This window comes from Corapipo altera, unplaced genomic scaffold, assembly GCF_003945725.1.
Source record: "Corapipo altera isolate COAL_440 unplaced genomic scaffold, ASM394572v1 24b, whole genome shotgun sequence".
NCBI lineage: Eukaryota > Metazoa > Chordata > Aves > Passeriformes > Pipridae > Corapipo > Corapipo altera.
The window spans coordinates 8,224,633-8,242,830 of record NW_020884888.1 but is presented as its reverse complement, the minus strand read 5'-3'; the positions used below and the strand labels follow the sequence as shown (position 1 = coordinate 8,242,830).

At 37.8% G+C, this 18,198-nt stretch overlaps 1 protein-coding gene across 9 annotated transcripts in view; it reads left to right on the top strand.

Annotated features, from left to right (window-relative positions):
• The window catches only part of FHOD3 (formin homology 2 domain containing 3), a 387,784-nt gene that overhangs the window by 332,056 nt on the left and 37,530 nt on the right, over positions 1-18,198 (top strand). For all 9 annotated transcript variants that reach the window (XM_027643906.1, XM_027643905.1, XM_027643904.1 and 6 more), the window contains 3 exons: positions 5,530-5,712; positions 10,815-10,934; positions 11,402-11,563. In XM_027643906.1, coding sequence (XP_027499707.1) covers positions 5,530-5,712; positions 10,815-10,934; positions 11,402-11,563 — 465 coding nt within the window. The remainder of the gene's footprint in view (positions 1-5,529; positions 5,713-10,814; positions 10,935-11,401; positions 11,564-18,198) is intronic.

The window sequence follows — 18,198 nt, the reverse complement described above, 5'->3', positions numbered from 1 at the left end:
AAATGGTATCTTAAAAGTGACCTTAGTGATTCCTTTAAGGACAGTGGATTAAAGTAGTGCTGACAATAGTTCTAGCAGCAGGGCAGTGATGCAGCAGGCTCCAAGTTAGTGATAGCCCAATTCATCATCAAGTCCATAGTAACCAGTAAACCCTCCACAACTGTTCTACATTCTGCTGAATGCTGCTGTGCTAATGACATTGAACTCATTGGTAATCCATCTTTTGCTTTTTAACTTTAAATGTATAATTAAGTAGAAAAAATTCTCCAGTTATTTTAAAATTCTCTATACCTAAGTATGTGTTTAAAGAGGTTAGGTACGCCTGAGTTGTGAAAAAAGGCAGAAAATGGAGACATGATGTTAGAAAGGCAGATATAGTCCACTTAGTATGCAAAGCAGGCACTGTTAAAGACGTATTTTCAAAGGAATGCACATTGTGTGTTTGCAAGCAAGCGTCAGTCCAACTAAAAAAGATTTTGCAACCTTACATTTGCCAAAGTGTTTATGTTTTCCTTTCTTTGAAAGCTTGGCATTCATTGTGTTCAAACAGCTTGGAGCTTGCTGCAGAATAAAGAACAGCCTTCTTAGTATGGATGAGGTCTTTCTGTGAGCTAAGCAAAAGAGGCAAACTTAAAATTCTGGCACCTAATTTTTATGTATCATGGGCAACTGAAAGAATGGAGTACAACAGAGCAGTCCTTGGTACTTGTCTTTAGCAAAGGTAGTGAGTGGATCGCTCTGTAAAGGGCTACTCAGTGAGGGGACAGGGATCAAAATCAAATTTAGCAGACTAAAATTAGGGTTATACTGTGAGAAAATTAACATGGGTTGCTTTGTACTTTACAATATAGCTTTGTGATATTATGCAATATTGATTGCATTATAGGTATAGCTTTTAGTAAAACTATTTGTAATTTAAAAATCTCTCTGGGTGTGCTAGGCCCTCCATACTTATATTAAGTAATTTGAATTCTAGGTGTCTGGAGTGTCTAGGTAGCGCTGAGATGTAAAAAGAGGTACAAAATGAGAGCTTGGTGTTAAAAAGGCAGATGATGACATGAATAAACAAAAATCGAAATGTGATTTTTGGAAACAATTATGGTATTTACATTTTTATTCTTTTGATATTATGATCATTGACACGGTATATTGGCATTTGCAGTTTCCAATTTGTTTAGCTAATGCTTTGTAAAAGTGTGATGGGATGTTTCAAATCCCATGCCAGCTCATGTGACCTGAAAGAACACCTTTTTTTACAAGTCTAGACAGAAGAGAGAATGGCCTCAATGGTGCCTTGCTGGCTGGACACTCCCAGTCAGCCTACCACTGCCCTAATCAGTTTCAGACTCTATTTAAAGAAAAAAGCCACTCTTTTTCTCCTTGAAGTAAACCTAAACATCTTCTGCAGCTTCTGTGACCAGCAATGGCACATTCATATGTTTCGGTAGATAGCTGAGGAAGTGGAGTGGTGTGACTGAAGCAATGATATCAGTTCCTGATTTACAGGGATGGCCATCAGCGTTTTAGATGTAGTCCCTTCTCAGAACTGGATTGTTTTTGGAAGAGTTGAAATAAAATTAGTGCAGGCAGCCCCACTTACTGCGAGTTCTGACCTTCAGATGCTGTTATAATTTCTTAGATTTTCTTCAGGTAAGCAAACCAGCAATGTGTCTCGTTAACAGCTGCCTGGGAAGCTGAAGTTTGAGAGAACCTTTTAGGAGTTGAATTGTCTGCTGAGACTTGTCAAATATCTGATGAAATACCCACTAATACGTTTCTGGTTATGCAGCTTATGAATTTGTGGGCTTCAAACCACAGAAGCTTTGGACCCAACAACAACCAGATATTTGAGTTACTAATTTTTTTCAGGCTGTTGTTCACCTGTAAGATCGGTTGAAACCAAATATGAAAGCCAAGACACCCTTGCAACCTCATCATCACTGAGAAGCCCTGATATCTCATGAAAGAGATAACTTAAGCACCTAATTTCCTCAGAGGCTCTGGGCTATTTGCAGTTGCTGGTTCGGTGCTTCCTTGCATCCCACACTGAGGCCCATGACCCTCAGCCTTACGGGGTTTATAATTTTGCCCTGTGACCATTGTAACTCTTTCCTCTTAGGAACTTTTGGAGATTATACCTCAGGATGGCAGAGTCCAGGAAGTAAGAAGTTTGATCCCTATGCTGAAAGTTCAAGCAAGTGGCTGGTTCCGCCAATCTTTATCTCTTTCAAAAATTACTTATTTTCCTCCATTTTTTGTGCACTGGTTTTCCTCGGAGTATATGACTCTGGCCCAGATGGTTGTGTGAGAATGCGTGAAGGTGAAATATGCTTGTCACACATACTAGAGAATATGAGCACAGGGTTTGTTAATAACCAGTTCTTTAATCGACCTGCAGGCTACCGACACCATCTCAGGTATGAGGAAAGACTGAGGTTACTGGGCCTATTTAGCCTGGAGAAGAGCAGACTGAGAGTGGAGCTTACAAAGGCCTATAAGTATGTGAAGGAAGGGTGCCAAGAGGATGGAGCCAGGCTCTTCTCAGTGGCGCCAAGCAATAAGATAAGAGGCAATGGGCAGGAACTGATGCACAGGAAGTTCCTCCTAAATATGAGGAAGAACTTCTCTACTGTGTGTGTGACTCTGCATTGGAACAGATTGCCCAGAGAGGTTGTGGAGTCTTCCTCTTTGGAGATATTCAAGAACCATCTGGATGCAATTCTGCGCAATGTGCTCTAAGGATGACCCTGCTTGAACAAGGAGGTTGGACCAGATGACCCACTGTGGTCCTTTCCAACCTGACCCATTCCATGATTCTGTGGTACTGGGGAGAGTGTTATGAACTAATGACTTGACTCAAAGCTATTTGTGATTTAATGGTCACATCAGGTGCCAGTAACCTTCTGCCCTGCTGTGCTTTTATGCTACTTTTACTGTCGGTGATCTTTCAAAAATAGTAGTAATAAAAATTAAAATAATAATAAAGTGACAGATGGTGTACTCATCACTTTCCAACACTGAACAAATGGCTCAAATTAGTCATAGAGTGGAAATCAAGAACAGAAGCATTTTACCATTAGCTCAGGGGCACACCAAGGATGATGACCAGCAGGATCAGAATTATTTTCCCAAGCAGATCAGAAGTGCTGGGGTAGGTCATTTTTATGGGGGCAGTTGCACCCTGGATGGTGTGAGACCTACCTGCAGCTCTGGTCCCATCCAGGCATGGCTTTCAGCAGCAGGGCTGATCCTCAGCAGCTGGCACCACAAGTACAGGCTCTTTTGTTTGGCATTTCTGTTTCACATACTACGGTACAGAGCACAGCAGCTTTGCAGTATTTGGACTTGAATGCTTTTTGTCAGCTCCATCTATCTTGTAGTGTTTACATAAAGCTCAAGGAGAAGGAGAGTCCCTTGGGAAATAAAGCTTACTGTTTCATTCCTCTCTTGAAAATGCCCCAAAGCAGTGCAAAATCTCTGGAGTGAGGCCTCTGCCCCACCACAAAATACTTGTGGGATCCCTGGGTAGCTGCCAAAAGTCCTAGTTATTTGTAGAAGGCAATTGAGAATACTGCTGAAGCGTTAGCCTTTAAAAATGCATCAGAAGCATTTTTTCATCCATCACATGGCTACTGCTAACTCTCCATGTATGGATGTTCAATATGATCCTATTTGCAAGTTGTCCAGTCTCAGCCGAGGGCGTGTTGACTTCTTCTTGTGGAAGAGAGAAGTAGACATTAGGAGGCCTGGCTTCTTCAACGGACACTGCAAAACTTCTTATGAGTTTCAGAATCAGTGTCTTTTTTTTTTATTAACTTTTTTAGATGAGTATTGGTTAAGCACTGAGAAATGTCCCAAAGCAGCTACTTATAAATTTAATTTTATGTTAGGTATGACCCAAACTACAGATTTTAGCATATGTGGGTAGATGGATGCAATACACAAATGCTATCAACTGGAACAGGTGTACATCAAGATATTTTCCAAGCAGTCATTGACAGGCTAAGGAAAAGCAGCAGAGCATACTGAAGGATTTTCCTCCTCCCCTTTTTTACTTTGGATATTAATTTATTAAGATAGAGTCTTGCAGTGTCCAAGCAAGGAGGCTTTGTTTGTTGTTGTTTGTAACTGAGAGACAGAGCCAACTTAACAGAAAGAAATGCTTTTTTACTTATGTTTGTGGAAGTCAGCAGAAGAAAATGGACAGTAATACAAATGGTGTGACTGAAATTATATAAGTCCTAGTTCAACAAATCGAACATTTTTTGCCTGCTTAATTCTTGTTCTTCCCCTGGAAAGGTCCCTTGCTCTCCATGCTTAGCTTCAGTGCTGTACAGACAGCCAGGGGAATTACCAATAGTGGAAGGAGGCAGTTGTGCTGCTTTGATGAATTGGCTATTTCAGCATTGGAACAAGGCTGCAGTTTGAATTGGCAGGTCTGATAGCTCTTTGGTGTTTTTATTTTTCTCTCCTCCCCTTCAAAACAGCCTCTGTCATTATGGAAGGCTGCAGTAAAAGCATGTCATTCCTCAGATGAATAAATGTAAGTTGTGTTAAAAATCTACTTTGCTTTAAGGAGGCCACAGTAGGGTAAAGATCTCAACTTATCTGATGCTTTTATGTTATTTTGCTTTTCTTTTTTATTTTAAAATGCACTTCTTATGTTAAAAACTAATTAAGAAGCAATACCTTAGGGAGTATTACTTTGAGAAGAAAAGCTACCACATATAAACAAACCTGTAAAATCCATGAATTAAGGGAAATTTTAAATATTTTGAGCCACACTGGCAGCAGAAATTAAAAATATTGAGATCCTTTTTCATCAAAATTTTAGACTTTTCAAATCAAAAAAGACCATATGTTATGCAATGCATAATTCAGCTTTAAATTCAATGTATGTTCCTTGGGAAGTTGTCAGTTAGGGTGAAGTTTTTAGGATTGACCTAGTAAGCTGTTTCATAAAAAAAACCAAAAAAGACAGAACAAAAAGCAAGAAATTATGGGAACAGCAAGGGACAGGAGTCCTCAAGTTATTTTTGTATACTTGCAAGTGTGCTGGAAGATTCTTCAACATTGAGGCTAAAAGAACCCTTAAAATTTAGTCTGATCTGCTATAAATGACAGGCCACAAAACTGCTCTCCTTTTACCTTTGCTTTCATAAGTAATTTGCAGAAAGTTGTTAAGTTTTGACTTAAGTATATGAAAGCTGATGAGATCAGTCCTAACCAGTCTCCCTTTGTCTGTCCTTCAGTATTTCATCCCATGATTAGCTGTATCTACTGAGTACAGATTTAAAAAAGGCATTTTAATCAAGATATGTTTTTCAACAAACTTCAGGTGTGTGAGATAGCAGGCCTCGTTTTACTTTCTTGTGCATGGGTTAGTTCTTGGTTACTACAGTGCTGTCCTAATTTAACAGCCAGGGACTTGAGGACTTCTACTGTTGCTGCTGTGAAGTCACCCAGCATCCAATCCTCTCTCACCTCTCAGCCGTGCCACTGATGCCTGCCTTTTGTCTCCCTGTACAGAAAATCCTGACCATGATCCCAACTGAGGAGGAAAAGCAAAAGATCCAGGAGGCACAGCTGGCAAATCCCGATGTCCCCCTGGGCAGCGCCGAACAGTTCCTTCTCACCCTTTCCTCCATCAGCGAACTTTCTGCCAGGCTCCAGCTCTGGGCTTTCAAGATGGACTACGAGATAGTGGAAAAGGTGAGGGGAAGCAGGGAGGCAGGGGTGGAGACTCTTCCAAGGCTTTGCATAATCTTCCCCTGACCTTGAATATGAGCATGTATTTTGAGGAAATGGTAAATGAGTCGCTTTTGTTTCAGTGTCCAACCAGGAAACAGCTAAAATGATTCTTCATAATCTATTCCTTCTATAAAAGAAAATGAGAGATTATGTCTTCCTTCCTTTAATTAGTAGATAATGATATTGAAACAAATAAGAGGGCTAAATCTTGACCACATCTTCTCCAGATGTTGTTATTCAGGAAATTCTTACTTCAGAGCAATGAGAATTTTTCTTTGGTCAAAGATTGAGTGAGGAGTATGGTATTCAGTCATATATTGTAAAATGAGAGTATTGATCTTCATTCTTTTTAACTAAGAAAAACACAAAAACACCATCCATTAAAGGTTTTTTTTGTTTATACTTCTCAAAATTCTAAATAAAAGACATCCTTCAGGAGTATTATATTCAGTTAAGTCACAGACAGTTGTTGCCACTTTCTCCGTGGATGGCGTTCATTCAGAGAACAATATAATACTGTTATTGAGTTATCTGTCATTAGTGATGGACCACAGACAAAAATTTCAAAAAGAGAGTGTAAAATTTTGGTACCTAGGTGAAAGAGAGTGAAACTGTTTAAGCGATTTCACAGTACTTCCTGCTTTTCACAAGGTCTTTCAAGAATCTCTGCACAGGAGCAGAGATACCCTATGCATTGCTCTTAAAGCAGCTCTCTCCTGTATATATTAGTTATGTATCTGCATCTGTGCACAAATTTTTGTATTGAAAGATCAGTATACCTTTGTATACTCATTCTGAGAAGTGAGACATGCTTGTGAAAATGCCTTATGTTTACCTAGAAATGGTTATTTAACAAGTTGTACAAAAGTGGATTCATTTTCAGATGATACTGTCAAGATTACTCCTCCTCTGCTTCATCTTCTTAGATTTTAAGAAGTGCAATCACACAAATATTCAGAGTTTTTTAATTATATTTTAATCTTAGCCATTTACATTTCTGACTTGTATAACAAAATACAAAATTCATACCTGGTATGAATACTTTCTTGCCTTTTTTTTTTTTTTTTACTCTGGTACAGCTATTTATTCTGCTCTGAAATTACCACAAGGCTAAATTGTACCTTTCATGAAAGCTGAGTTAGCTGTAGCTGTTAATTTCTGCATATACGTAGAACTTCTAGTGTCCTCTAAATCGAAAAGTAACATTTGAAGCGCTGCTAAAAGCTAAAGAAATTCTGATAGTTTTCCTGATGCTTTACCTATAGTGGTTATGCCACAAAGTAAGTTAATCAGTTGCCAGCTAAAATCCACGTAGAATGGATGCTAGCGCAAAATGCCTCAAATATTTAAATTACTCAAAGAAGCAATAGCTGGAGTCAAGATAGAACCAACATTTTTATCCCTGTTGAAAGGTAGATAGGACTAAGTGCAGTACTTATTATACAATGGTAGAGGAAATAACATGTGATAACTCTGATAAAATAAGAGGAGCATGTGGTAAGAAGCCCATCAGACAAGCACAGATAGGACAGACAGCTTTGGTCTTTGTTGATTGAAGAGGCGGATAGAGGATCAGACATCAGGGCTACAAAACAGAGTGAGCACCTCTCCAGTAACAAAAGGTTAAAATCAGAGTTTAAGTTCTACGTAACCAATAAATATACATGTTATTTAGACTGAGATAAGCACATTCAAATTTAAAAAATTAAGTACTTTGCATTAGTGATTCTGATAATAAGAGTCCCATGAGCTGCTAATATTCTGTTCTTGAAACTGTATTTTTGAAAAAGATCCATCTGCAAAAGGGAAAACCCTTTATGAAACCCAGGTGCCAAAATCACTTAGCTCCACAGTTTTCATCATTATTTTTTAGTCCAACATCTGCTTGATTATTTTTAATCTATTTTAAAATAAGGAAAATTCATAGCAGTTCAGAATGCACTTATTGTTTATCAAGTCACACATATATTTTATGTAAGAAATTAATGAACCTTAGTATTATTTCCATGAGGCTGAAATTTTTAGATGGTCCGTGATATCAACAGTGTGAAATACCTGAGTTGTTGATGTAAGACCAGGGTTCTCATACATGAGAACATACTTCTACTCATCTGCCAAGAACAGAGTTTTGCCTAAGTAGGTCTTACTTTCATGTCTGATAACCTGAAAGAGCATGAATTGTTCAAGAAACAGGTTAATTGGTACATTTTTTTATGTTCAGGAGACGCTTTCCAGGCATGATGAATGAAGTCGTCTTCCTTGGCTTGAATTTTATAACTAAAGCAAGTCAGGATATATTTGTAGGAAGCACCCTCAGACTGTGAGGGGCTGAACTGAATTAATGAATACTCGTTCTTTGCTCTCTACAGAAAATAAAAAAAGAAAACCCTTTCCAAATGGTTTGTTTGATAATGTGTATACTATTTTGAAATGTTAACTTAAATGCCTACTGAAGATCATTAGTGTAACAATAATTTTTCTCACCTTTATTTTGGTATCATAGTTTTTTTGTTGTTTTTTTTTTTCTCTGAAAAATTACAGTGTTACTACTCATTCTTTGTACTGAACTATTTATGATGCAAATGCTGTCAAATTTCATTATCTCAAAGAGAATTTAAAGATTGAAGAAAAAGGAATAGAAACTTTGGTTGTCCTAAATAAGATTTTTTTTTATTAAAATCACTGCAGGCAAATACATCCTTATTGCTGACAACTTTAAAGGATCATAAATTAATATAAGCGGATGTAGAAATGAGACAAGTAGGACTGGTAAAAAAAAAGGGCTTTGTTCAGTTTCTCTTTTGAGAAGAAAGATTACTCCTGACTCTAGTCTTCCTGGAGACAGTGTGCTACAGAAATAAGTGTTCAAAAAGATTGTACTTCCGAGTGATGCTTAAACTGTCTGAAAATTTTACAAAATGCATCAGAGCTTTTTAAGCTTTGCAGTATGATCTTGATACTTTTTGTTGTTTTGGAATGATGTGTTACTTTTCGCAGGCCAGTCTTGATTAAATGTAAATACAGGAAATTACATGTTGTTCATCTCAAAGTTCCCATCCCAACCATGCTTTTTCCCCTCCCAGAAAATCATGCACATGGATTTCATAGGTGCAGGAAACTAAACTTATTACCAGTACAGCAGGTTGGTAAATGATGCATGTATCAGATTAGCTGTACAGAACATGTGTGCTATCTTCTCCTTGTCCCAGGACCACTGGATTCATTGCAGACATTTAGCTGAGGTCATTTGTCTATGTGTGTCAAACATTTATTAGGCATTATCAGATGTCTTGCAGACAGAAATTCTGGACCAATTCTCAAATTTCATTCAAACATAATTTGTAGGTGAAAAAACGTGTTATCCAAGGATATGAGATATCTCTGCCTTATGTATCCACTCTCTTTAGGTAGAAGGTGAGTTTTATAGGAAGCAAGAATAGGTACTTTGTCTGGTTATTCAGTATCTTACACACTATATTTTAAATTGTTTTTTAATCCTACAATAAAGTAAGAAATAAAGAGTAATCATAAACAGGTACTATATGCAAGAAATTCTGAGCTCAGATAACTTGCTTGTAAATAGCTAAATGAAGGGCTCGATATGGCCTGCTTTGGAAGCCATTTATGCCACCTTTATATTCACCTTGAAAATGTTTTAAGTTAAACTTTTAGGAATGTATTTTTATCAGGTTGAAAATTGATCCAAATAAAATAGATCAGAAGCCTGTACTTACAGCAGAAGCAGAGCAGTTTGATTCATCCCTGTAATGCAACAAAGCAAACTGACTCAAACCTGACTTGAAAACAAGTCAAAGAATTCTGTGCAGCTGTTTCTTGATTTTAGTTCAACTTGATAAAGCTTTGGATTATTTAACACCTCTCCTCTGATGTATAAATTACTTAGCTCACTATCCCATCTCTTCATTTGCCTTGATTTTGCCACATTCTTTTCAAGAGGTTTATTTTTCTGTAGTGACTAGAAATGTATGTTTCATTCATCTTTTATGGTGAAATATCACTACAGTTGTTGAAGGACCCATTGTATGTCTCCAAGAGAATGAAGTTCTCAGTTATTTTGCCTCTTGGTCTAATATAACAGCTTAATTTTGGCTTCTTGGCTCATAAAGAGTATGAAAAATTTGTGAGATTGGGAAAAAAGATCTCCCTGCACATGTCAGAGGAGTTGGAACTAAATGATTTTTAAGGTCTTTTCCAACACAAACCATTCTATGATTCTGTGAAAAGAATGCTGCTCATGGATGCTTAGGATGGCATTTGGAGATAGAAACAATGTGAACTGTTACCGTGCATACAAAATAAATAACCTTGGGCCTCACACAGAGATGTAGAAATAAACTCTGTCAACTCAATTACCCTCACTCTCTTCCTTTGAACTCTCTGGTGTAGTTCACTTCCCGAGGTAATGGAACAGAATTTATATTTTCAAGCATTATCAGTTTACATACCTATACTCAGATAACATGCGTGGACAGAAGATGCATTAAGTTAAAAGATTAAAATGAGAATATTTGTAAAGCTTGATGTTTACAGCAAAGGAGTTTTTGAGTTTTAAATTTGAACAAGCACAAAATCACATCCAAAACTCAGAGATGGCCATCATTTGAAGAAAGCTGTAGGGTCAGGCTAGCAATGTCAAGTCAGCCAGATTTCTAAACTTTTTTGTTTGTTTTTTAAAGATTAGGAAAAGTAGTTTTAAGAAGCTTTTTTATCAGTTGGGGCATGGGGATGTTCATGCATCTGACTCAAATGCAGCAGCCCTTTCTTTGATTCTCTCTCCTGTTTGGAATCACAGGATAATCCCCAGGACAAGTAAGGCAATTGCATACATAAAGGAGCAACATTAGGAAAGTATTTTATGTATTTTTTTTGCTGTCCTTGCATGTGATTTATGAGCTGGAACCTGGAAGAAAACCAGCACTCATGACCAGTTTACATTCTGCAAGATGCCAGTTCAGGAACTTTTTGCAGTAATTGTTCTAAACCGTAGAATTAAAAACTAGCCAACTGCAACCTTCACTTTCTTCTTTCTGTTCTCATGGCAGGAAGTTGCAGAACCACTACTAGACCTGAAGGAAGGAATGGACCAACTGGAGCACAATAAAACTTTGGGATTTATCCTTTCTACTCTACTAGCTATTGGGAACTTTCTGAATGGAACCAACGTAAGCCTGCTGTCCCAGCATTTCCTCTGCAGCTTTTTCCTTCTGAAAAACAGAAGTCAAAACCATTATGATAGTTGCCATACACTATTTATTTTGTACTAGAAAAGTAGTTTAGAAAATAGAACCTGCTTTTTAATGTGTGTTAGGGTGCTTTTTGTCTCTTTCAGCATAATCTGAAGGAAATGCAGAGCTAGGCACTCTTCTAGTGTAACTTCCTTAAATTTAATGTTGATGCTCCATATTCAAGTTGTGAGAACTGTGTCATGAGTCATTTCACTGCAGATGGAGTGATTTTAGGCCTAGTCTTCAGCAAGTTAAAAATTAATAAAAGCAATAAGTTTCTTCTCCCATAGGATTCTTCTTCTTTCCCTTCTGCCCCTTCTTGGTCATCATTTTTGCCTTCTAATCTGCATGTGAAGGAGTAAACATTTTTATTTTTAATTTCCTCCCCTTTTTTCCCCTTACAGGCCAAAGCTTTTGAGTTAAGCTACCTCGAGAAAGTTCCAGAAGTCAAGGACACAGTGCACAAACAGTCCCTCCTGCACCATGTCTGCACTATGGTGGTGGAAAAGTTCCCAGACAGCACTGATCTGTATTCAGAAATCGGGGCCATCACTAGGTCAGCCAAGGTATGTCCAGTGGGTAAATACATCTATCTGTATATATGTAATAACACATCTTAGAAGTGAAATATTTAAGATTTTATTTTATTCTTTGATTTTTTGTTCCTCCCTGGTTGCAACGCTATTTATAAATGTGGATTCATTGTGTCATTTGCACTGAATTTCAAAGATGCCAGTACTTCCTCTTCTGAGCTTTATTTCTACCTGTCAGATGGGTTCCCTCATCACTGCACTATTAGACAGCCATTAGTTAATGACATTCTTAATGTGTGTAACTATTAGGAACTATTTCTAAGTTAAAACTTTATTTGACCAGTATCTTCAAATATATTTATTCTATGGTTTAGGGGGATCTCTTTTTTAAGGCACATGCCTGATTGTATTTTAAGGGCAATGGACAGAATGAATTTTTTGCTAATAAAATTGTTTCCAAAATTAAAGTGTCCTTGAAATACTTTGTTTGACTCACAGAATCACAGAGAGGGACATCAGCACATCATTTAGTCCAACTCCCCACTAAAGCAGGTTCATCTAGAGTAGGTCATGTCTAGGCAGGTTTTGAATATTTGCAGCTGAGGGGGCTCCACAGCCTTTCTGGGCAGCCTGTTCCAGTGCTCTGTCACCCTCAAAGTAAAGAAGTTTTCTACTTTTTAGTACTTGTCTTTTCTGTCCTCCTCCTGAAAATAATTTTGATTATTAAGAGTTAAGGAAAATAAATAGATATAAAGGAAACTTGTGGCAGCTCCTTTTTTCAAAAAATGGTAATCTCCTGCTTAATGCATAGGTCTGGTCAATGGCTCAATGTGATATGCAGATTACTTATTATTGCTGCTAGCAAGCATGATAGAAACACTGTAAACTCACTCTTGGAGCTCTCAGAGTGTGAGATTTCATGAATGACCCTTAAAAATAGTACATTACTTGATTAATGTAGTAAACATGGGAGATAGCAAACATACAATTCTGTTTAGGAGTCATTTCTCATGTGGAAGTGGAAATAATTACAGCAGATAATACTAGTAAACGTCTACTCCAGTGTCTTGATTCAGACAGTGGACAATACCAGCTGCTGGAAAGAAGATCACAGGAAGCTTTTAAGGAGGAGAGGAAGACTTCTCTTAGAAAAATGTTATTTCATGAGCCATAATTCTCATTATATGCATCAAATAAAGGAATGATTTCTTTTCCACAGGCCACCTTGTTTGGATATTGAGGGAGGGGTTGAGGGGGAGAAACAACCCTACATAATATTTTTTTTTTTAAAACTGCAAAAATCAAATCTTATTTTGGCTCTTAGTGTAGTTCTTGTGACAATGAATTCATAATCTATTTTTGTCTACTATTGAATTTGCCAATTTCAGGATTTACTGTCTGAATATACTGAACAGTCAAAACATTATTATCTCTGTATTTAACAGAATAACTTAGGTTGGAAAGGATCTCTGAAGGTCATCTGGTTCATCACCTTTTTCAGTGCAGGATGAAATTAAACTAGGCTGCTCAGATCCTTGTCTAAGTATTAAATGATCCTTTTACATCTTTTTTTGTGAGACCATTTCCACACTTTTCTTCCATGATACCTTTTGGAGTGGGTTGAACAATAGTAAGCACAGTATTCCAGCCTCTCCTTATAAACGTTAAATGCTTACTGTGTTTGTCCATTCTGCTTCTGCTGTCTTTTGTTAGATGTCCTGAGGTTTTCTTTGTGTTTTTTGACTGTTGCTATCCTTTGGACACCCATTTTCTTTGGGTAGTTCACAAGGACATCCAGTCAGTCTCCTGAGCTGATCAAGCAATTCGGAACTCAGCCCAATGCACAAAGGAGTCCAATATTGCCTGCAGTGTGCACTTCGTTGTCTGAAGTAATGACTGTGATCTGCCGAAGCAGATTTACTGTTTATCTCTCAACCCCCTAATAATCTTCAATCAGGACTAATCTGTACATTTTACCCTCTCAATGTTCTTCGTTGTTTCCAGATAATTTTGAAATACAAAGTGCTAACTGTGAGACACCTTCTGTTAAACCCTATCATCAAATGAGAATCAATGTGTGTTCCTTCTTTTCTTTTGTTCTCTTGACCTCACACTTCATAGGTGGCTCTCTTGACCTCACACTTCATAGGTGGCTCTTGTAAAGATTCTGAAATCTAATTTTCTTTACTTACTCTTATCTGTCCACTATTTTATAAACATATACAGAATATAGTGGTTATTTTGATGTATTAAATTTCATGTTACTCATCCTTTCAGCCAGGTTACCAGATATAGTAATAAAACCTGGACCTCTGCATCAACCTTGCTGCTCTTCTAAGGATAGGTGAAACTTTTGCTATCCTCTGAGTCTCCAAATTACCAAGAGTAGTTTCATACATATTCATAGTAATTTTAACAAGTGGTTTAATTTCTTTATTTTAATTGTTGTCAGAATTCTTGTATTCTACTTGTTTACTGCTGTGTAAGATATCATCCTCCTCCAGCACATTTGTTTCTGCTAACAAGCTTTCAAACCTTGCTATTAGTTCACATCTATTCAAAAATATAATACAGAAAAATGAAAGCAGGAACCAGAACAGGTTTCTTCCCAACATCCTCTGTGGTGAAGTTGGATGAAAAGAAGTCATCTTGCTTCCTTTCTCTAACTTTTGTCTTCCTCAGTTTCTTTCATCCCCAGTGATTCTGGACCTCCTACATATTTTCTTTTTTTTGTTTCATACCATAAAGGAATTTGTGGCTTTTGTTTTATGTCCTTAGATATTTTCTCTTTGGATTCCAACTCTTCTCCTAATTTTCCTCTTGTACAGCCTATGTTTGGACTGATTTATTGCCTTCAGTGAGGTTATTTTTTCATGTTTGGAAGATTTTAACTTTTTTATGGTTTCGTTTCTAATTTAAGTGATTCTTCTCTCTTAACATTTAGGTATATTGGTTTCTCGTTTCCCACTACTTCTCTTTGTTAAGAAGTTATTTCACTGGTTTTTTTAGATTGAGACGAAGTTAATCACTAAAATGATAATACCATAAAAGAGAAGAGCCTTTGTTTTCCAAAATCCTTACTACTGTGTATGGTGTACTCTCAAGTGAATCTTCTATTTTTCAGTTATAAAAAGTGGAAGAAAGCTTAACCCACTGCTGTCTCTTATAAAAAATTTTAGGTCTAAGAGCATGCAAAATTGAGCACAGTCTTTCAGTCTGTGGTTTGCTGATCTAGTGGCCCTGCCCAAAGCGGATGAAATTCTAAAAAGGCCAGACAAAATCACATTAAGAGAAATTATAGCCTTAACCTTCCCCATGACGCCCAAGGTCTCCCTCCTTGGGATGTTCCTGCATATGTTATACCACTGATGGATTACTGTAACAAGCTCTATTCCCACTTGATCACAGCTACCACAAATCAAAGAGTTAGGACATGGAAGCCATCCAAGCTGCCCTTTTCAAGGGAATGTTCACAGACAAGGCGAAATCTTGGTTTAGGAAAGCTGACAGGAAAGGAGAATTAATATTTCACTGTGGATTAGGCTGTATTTTGAGCTCCATTTTGTCTACAAACATCTTTCAGAAACCACAAAGGCTAAACAATTTCCATCCTGTAGATAAACAGAGATGCCCCTTTCCCTGAGATGCGCATTGTATAAGAATTTCCTGAGCCTTTGTTCCTGAAAGAAAAACCCATAAAGAAAACAGGCTGCCTCACGAAAAAGTAGTTAGAAAGACCAGAAACAAAATGGTATAGTTATTGTAAAACTTGTGGCTTTTTATTAAGGACTGAAGTCATAAATGGCACCGAAAAAAGCAGGCATGAGTGAAAAAGTACAAAAAAAGTAGAATTCCATATAAATAAAAGTATAAAATCATGCATGGTGCTGATTGTTTAGTATCCCATGATTAAAATCATGTGTCCTTTTTTTCTTTTTTAGCATATTTTATTTTTTTCACCAGCACTGATGTGCCTAATGCTGAACAAGACCCCCAGATTTCTGAAATTAAACTCAGTGTTGGTCCTAGAAGTTGCCTTAAGAAGGAGTTGCATCAGCACCACTACCTTCTCTGTTAGCAACAAAAAATGTATCCTTATTAAAATGTTCAGCTTCTCTCTCTAACCCATAAACATTTTCCCTGTGCATCTGAAAGCTGGCCAGCTCCATAGAGTAAACTAGTAATTGTCATTTTCTTCCCCTGATTTTATTTTACTTACAAGATGTTAAACTTCTGTCTGGTTTTTAACCCCTCCAGCAAGACACCTGGATTAGTTGTGGATACTAGGCAGTGGAGAAGCAGGCAGCTTTTAAAAATAAGCCATAGAAAACATTAGCAACACAGGGAAAGGGGCAAGGACTGCTGATAGGAAAGAACTTAGGACGAGACTAAGGCATACACGGGGGAGAAGGAAGCCTACGTCTGCCCTCCAAGGGACTTGGCAGGAAGCTATGGGGAGAAAGGAGGTTTCTGGCACAGAAGTGCCATTTGGCATGCTGTAGCTTCTGCCTGATACAGTATAAAGCAGAGAAAGGAGAAAAAATTAACAGAAAAATGCTGCCTCCTGAACTCTTTTGGTGGGGTTTCTCTTGTCTCGCTTGACAGGAAGTATTTGTGTGCAGTTATCATTCAAGTATGTTTTCCCTACATTATTTCAAACAAAAATAAATGCCAAAAGTCAAATTATTTTCCATGGGAAAAACAAAAAAGGTTGAGGAATGCAAGGTTTTTTACAGTTGTGTCATTCCTTGTGGTGCCCGCAGCAAGGACAACTGGCGCTGCCCCAGCTCCTGGCACGGGCTAGCAGGAGCAGAGGTGAAGGCAGCACAGAGTAAGGCAGATCCTGTTGGCTGCAGGGCATACTGGGGCAAGGGAGAAGGAGCTCCATGGGAAATAAGACTTTGAGGTTCTCTCAGAAAGAGAGCAAATGAAGTTTAACACGTATGCCTGACAGCACTGTGGTGTTTCAGTAACATTCCAGGTGAAATGACAGCAGGAGTTGTTGCAGGTGACATAACACCATCTGAAGGGACCTACATCACCACTTAGTGGTATTTCTCCTCTTTGTCCCACATTGTGGGAACTGCCATACAGCATCTGCAAAAAGATGCCATGTTAGTGTGTTTATTGTTTAATGAACTAAAATGCAATGGAGATATGTATATATTTGAGTAACCTCATCTGGTCATACCTCAGTAAGCACCTCTGTCCTTTAATTTTTCATTAGTGGGTTGATTCAGCTCCAAATTTGTTTTTGCAGGATGCCACTTCTTGTCCTAGAATTAGAAATTTCCAGACAGAACCTCCTTTATATTTTGCTTTCTTTCAAGAGCTGGCATCTATTGCACTTGAAATGCATGACCCACAGTGTGCAAGTCGGACTAGCATTGGTCTTGGGATAATTCTTGTGACACTTGGTGAAGGAAGCCAGTGTGGAAATATTAGAGGAGACAGAGTTTTGAATGTATGCCACAGAAGGCTGCTGTGCTCAGATGACAGTGTGTTTGCAAGGAGCAATTCTCAGAATTTCCTTTGGCGCTGAACCAACTCAGGAAAAGAGGAAGATTTCATGTTCCGTGCCAGAACGCATCCCTGTAATAATGTGAGAATGAACGGTCTGACCTTAAATTATAAACAGCTCAGACCAGGCTGTAGTCTGCTGCAGAAACTATGTTGAACTTTGAAAAGAGAAAGCTTATGTCTGTGATTATGTATGTCTTTCTATGAGGTACAATAAAATAGTTGTCATTTTACTGTGAATTTAAGGCAACATTTCTCATTGTGAAAGCATCAGTCTTCTTTTTAATGCACCTTGTGACAAGGATAAAAATGCAGAGATCCAGGTCTTCCTCAGAAAATATCTGGATATTATATGTTCACCACTAAAAAAAACAAGCTCTAGCAATAAACAATAAGTAGAGTATCAAGCAATAAAACCCAATGCTGTGCATTGGTAATGCTGTGCATATGTAATTAGTTATTTACTGGCCTTCAGAATAAAGCTTTGGATATAGTGATTTTGAAAAGAAGTGCTTTTTAAGCACAAACCTCAGCTTCATCAGTTTCTATGCATTTATTTGTTTGGGTTTTTTTTACTTCAATCCAGTTGTGACATTTTTGACCCCTTTCAAGGGCTGAATGCTAACACAGGAGGCAGGAATCATGAGTGTATTTAGGTGCAGCATCTTTTTCTTTAAGACAGTTTTGTACTCACAGTAGTGGGGGAGCTTAGTCCAAAGACTAGAGGAGATTTAGCTGGGAAGAAAATGTATGTGTAAAGCACATTCCAGCTGAGGGAATGCTGAAGAAAAATGACCTGTTATCTCACAGTGGCTACATTTGTTTGTTGTGGATGGCACTGCATACCTGGAATTGTATATGCTGCCCTAGGGAATACATAGTGGAAGGCACTTTAGGTTTGAGCTACTGCATTTAATTCCCAATGTCACCTCAAAACAGGCTTTCCTCTGTCTCCCAGGGAATAATAAAGAGTGCAATTCCTGTGTTGCCATGAGATATTTGGTGCCACAAAGAGAAATAACATCCCAACACAAAAACCAAAAAGGTTCCCTGATACATGTCCTGCCTGAACGATTGGAGCGTGGTCTAGTATTTCATGAATGAGAAAGTTTTAAACTTGTATATACAGCAGGTGATATTAGATGTAT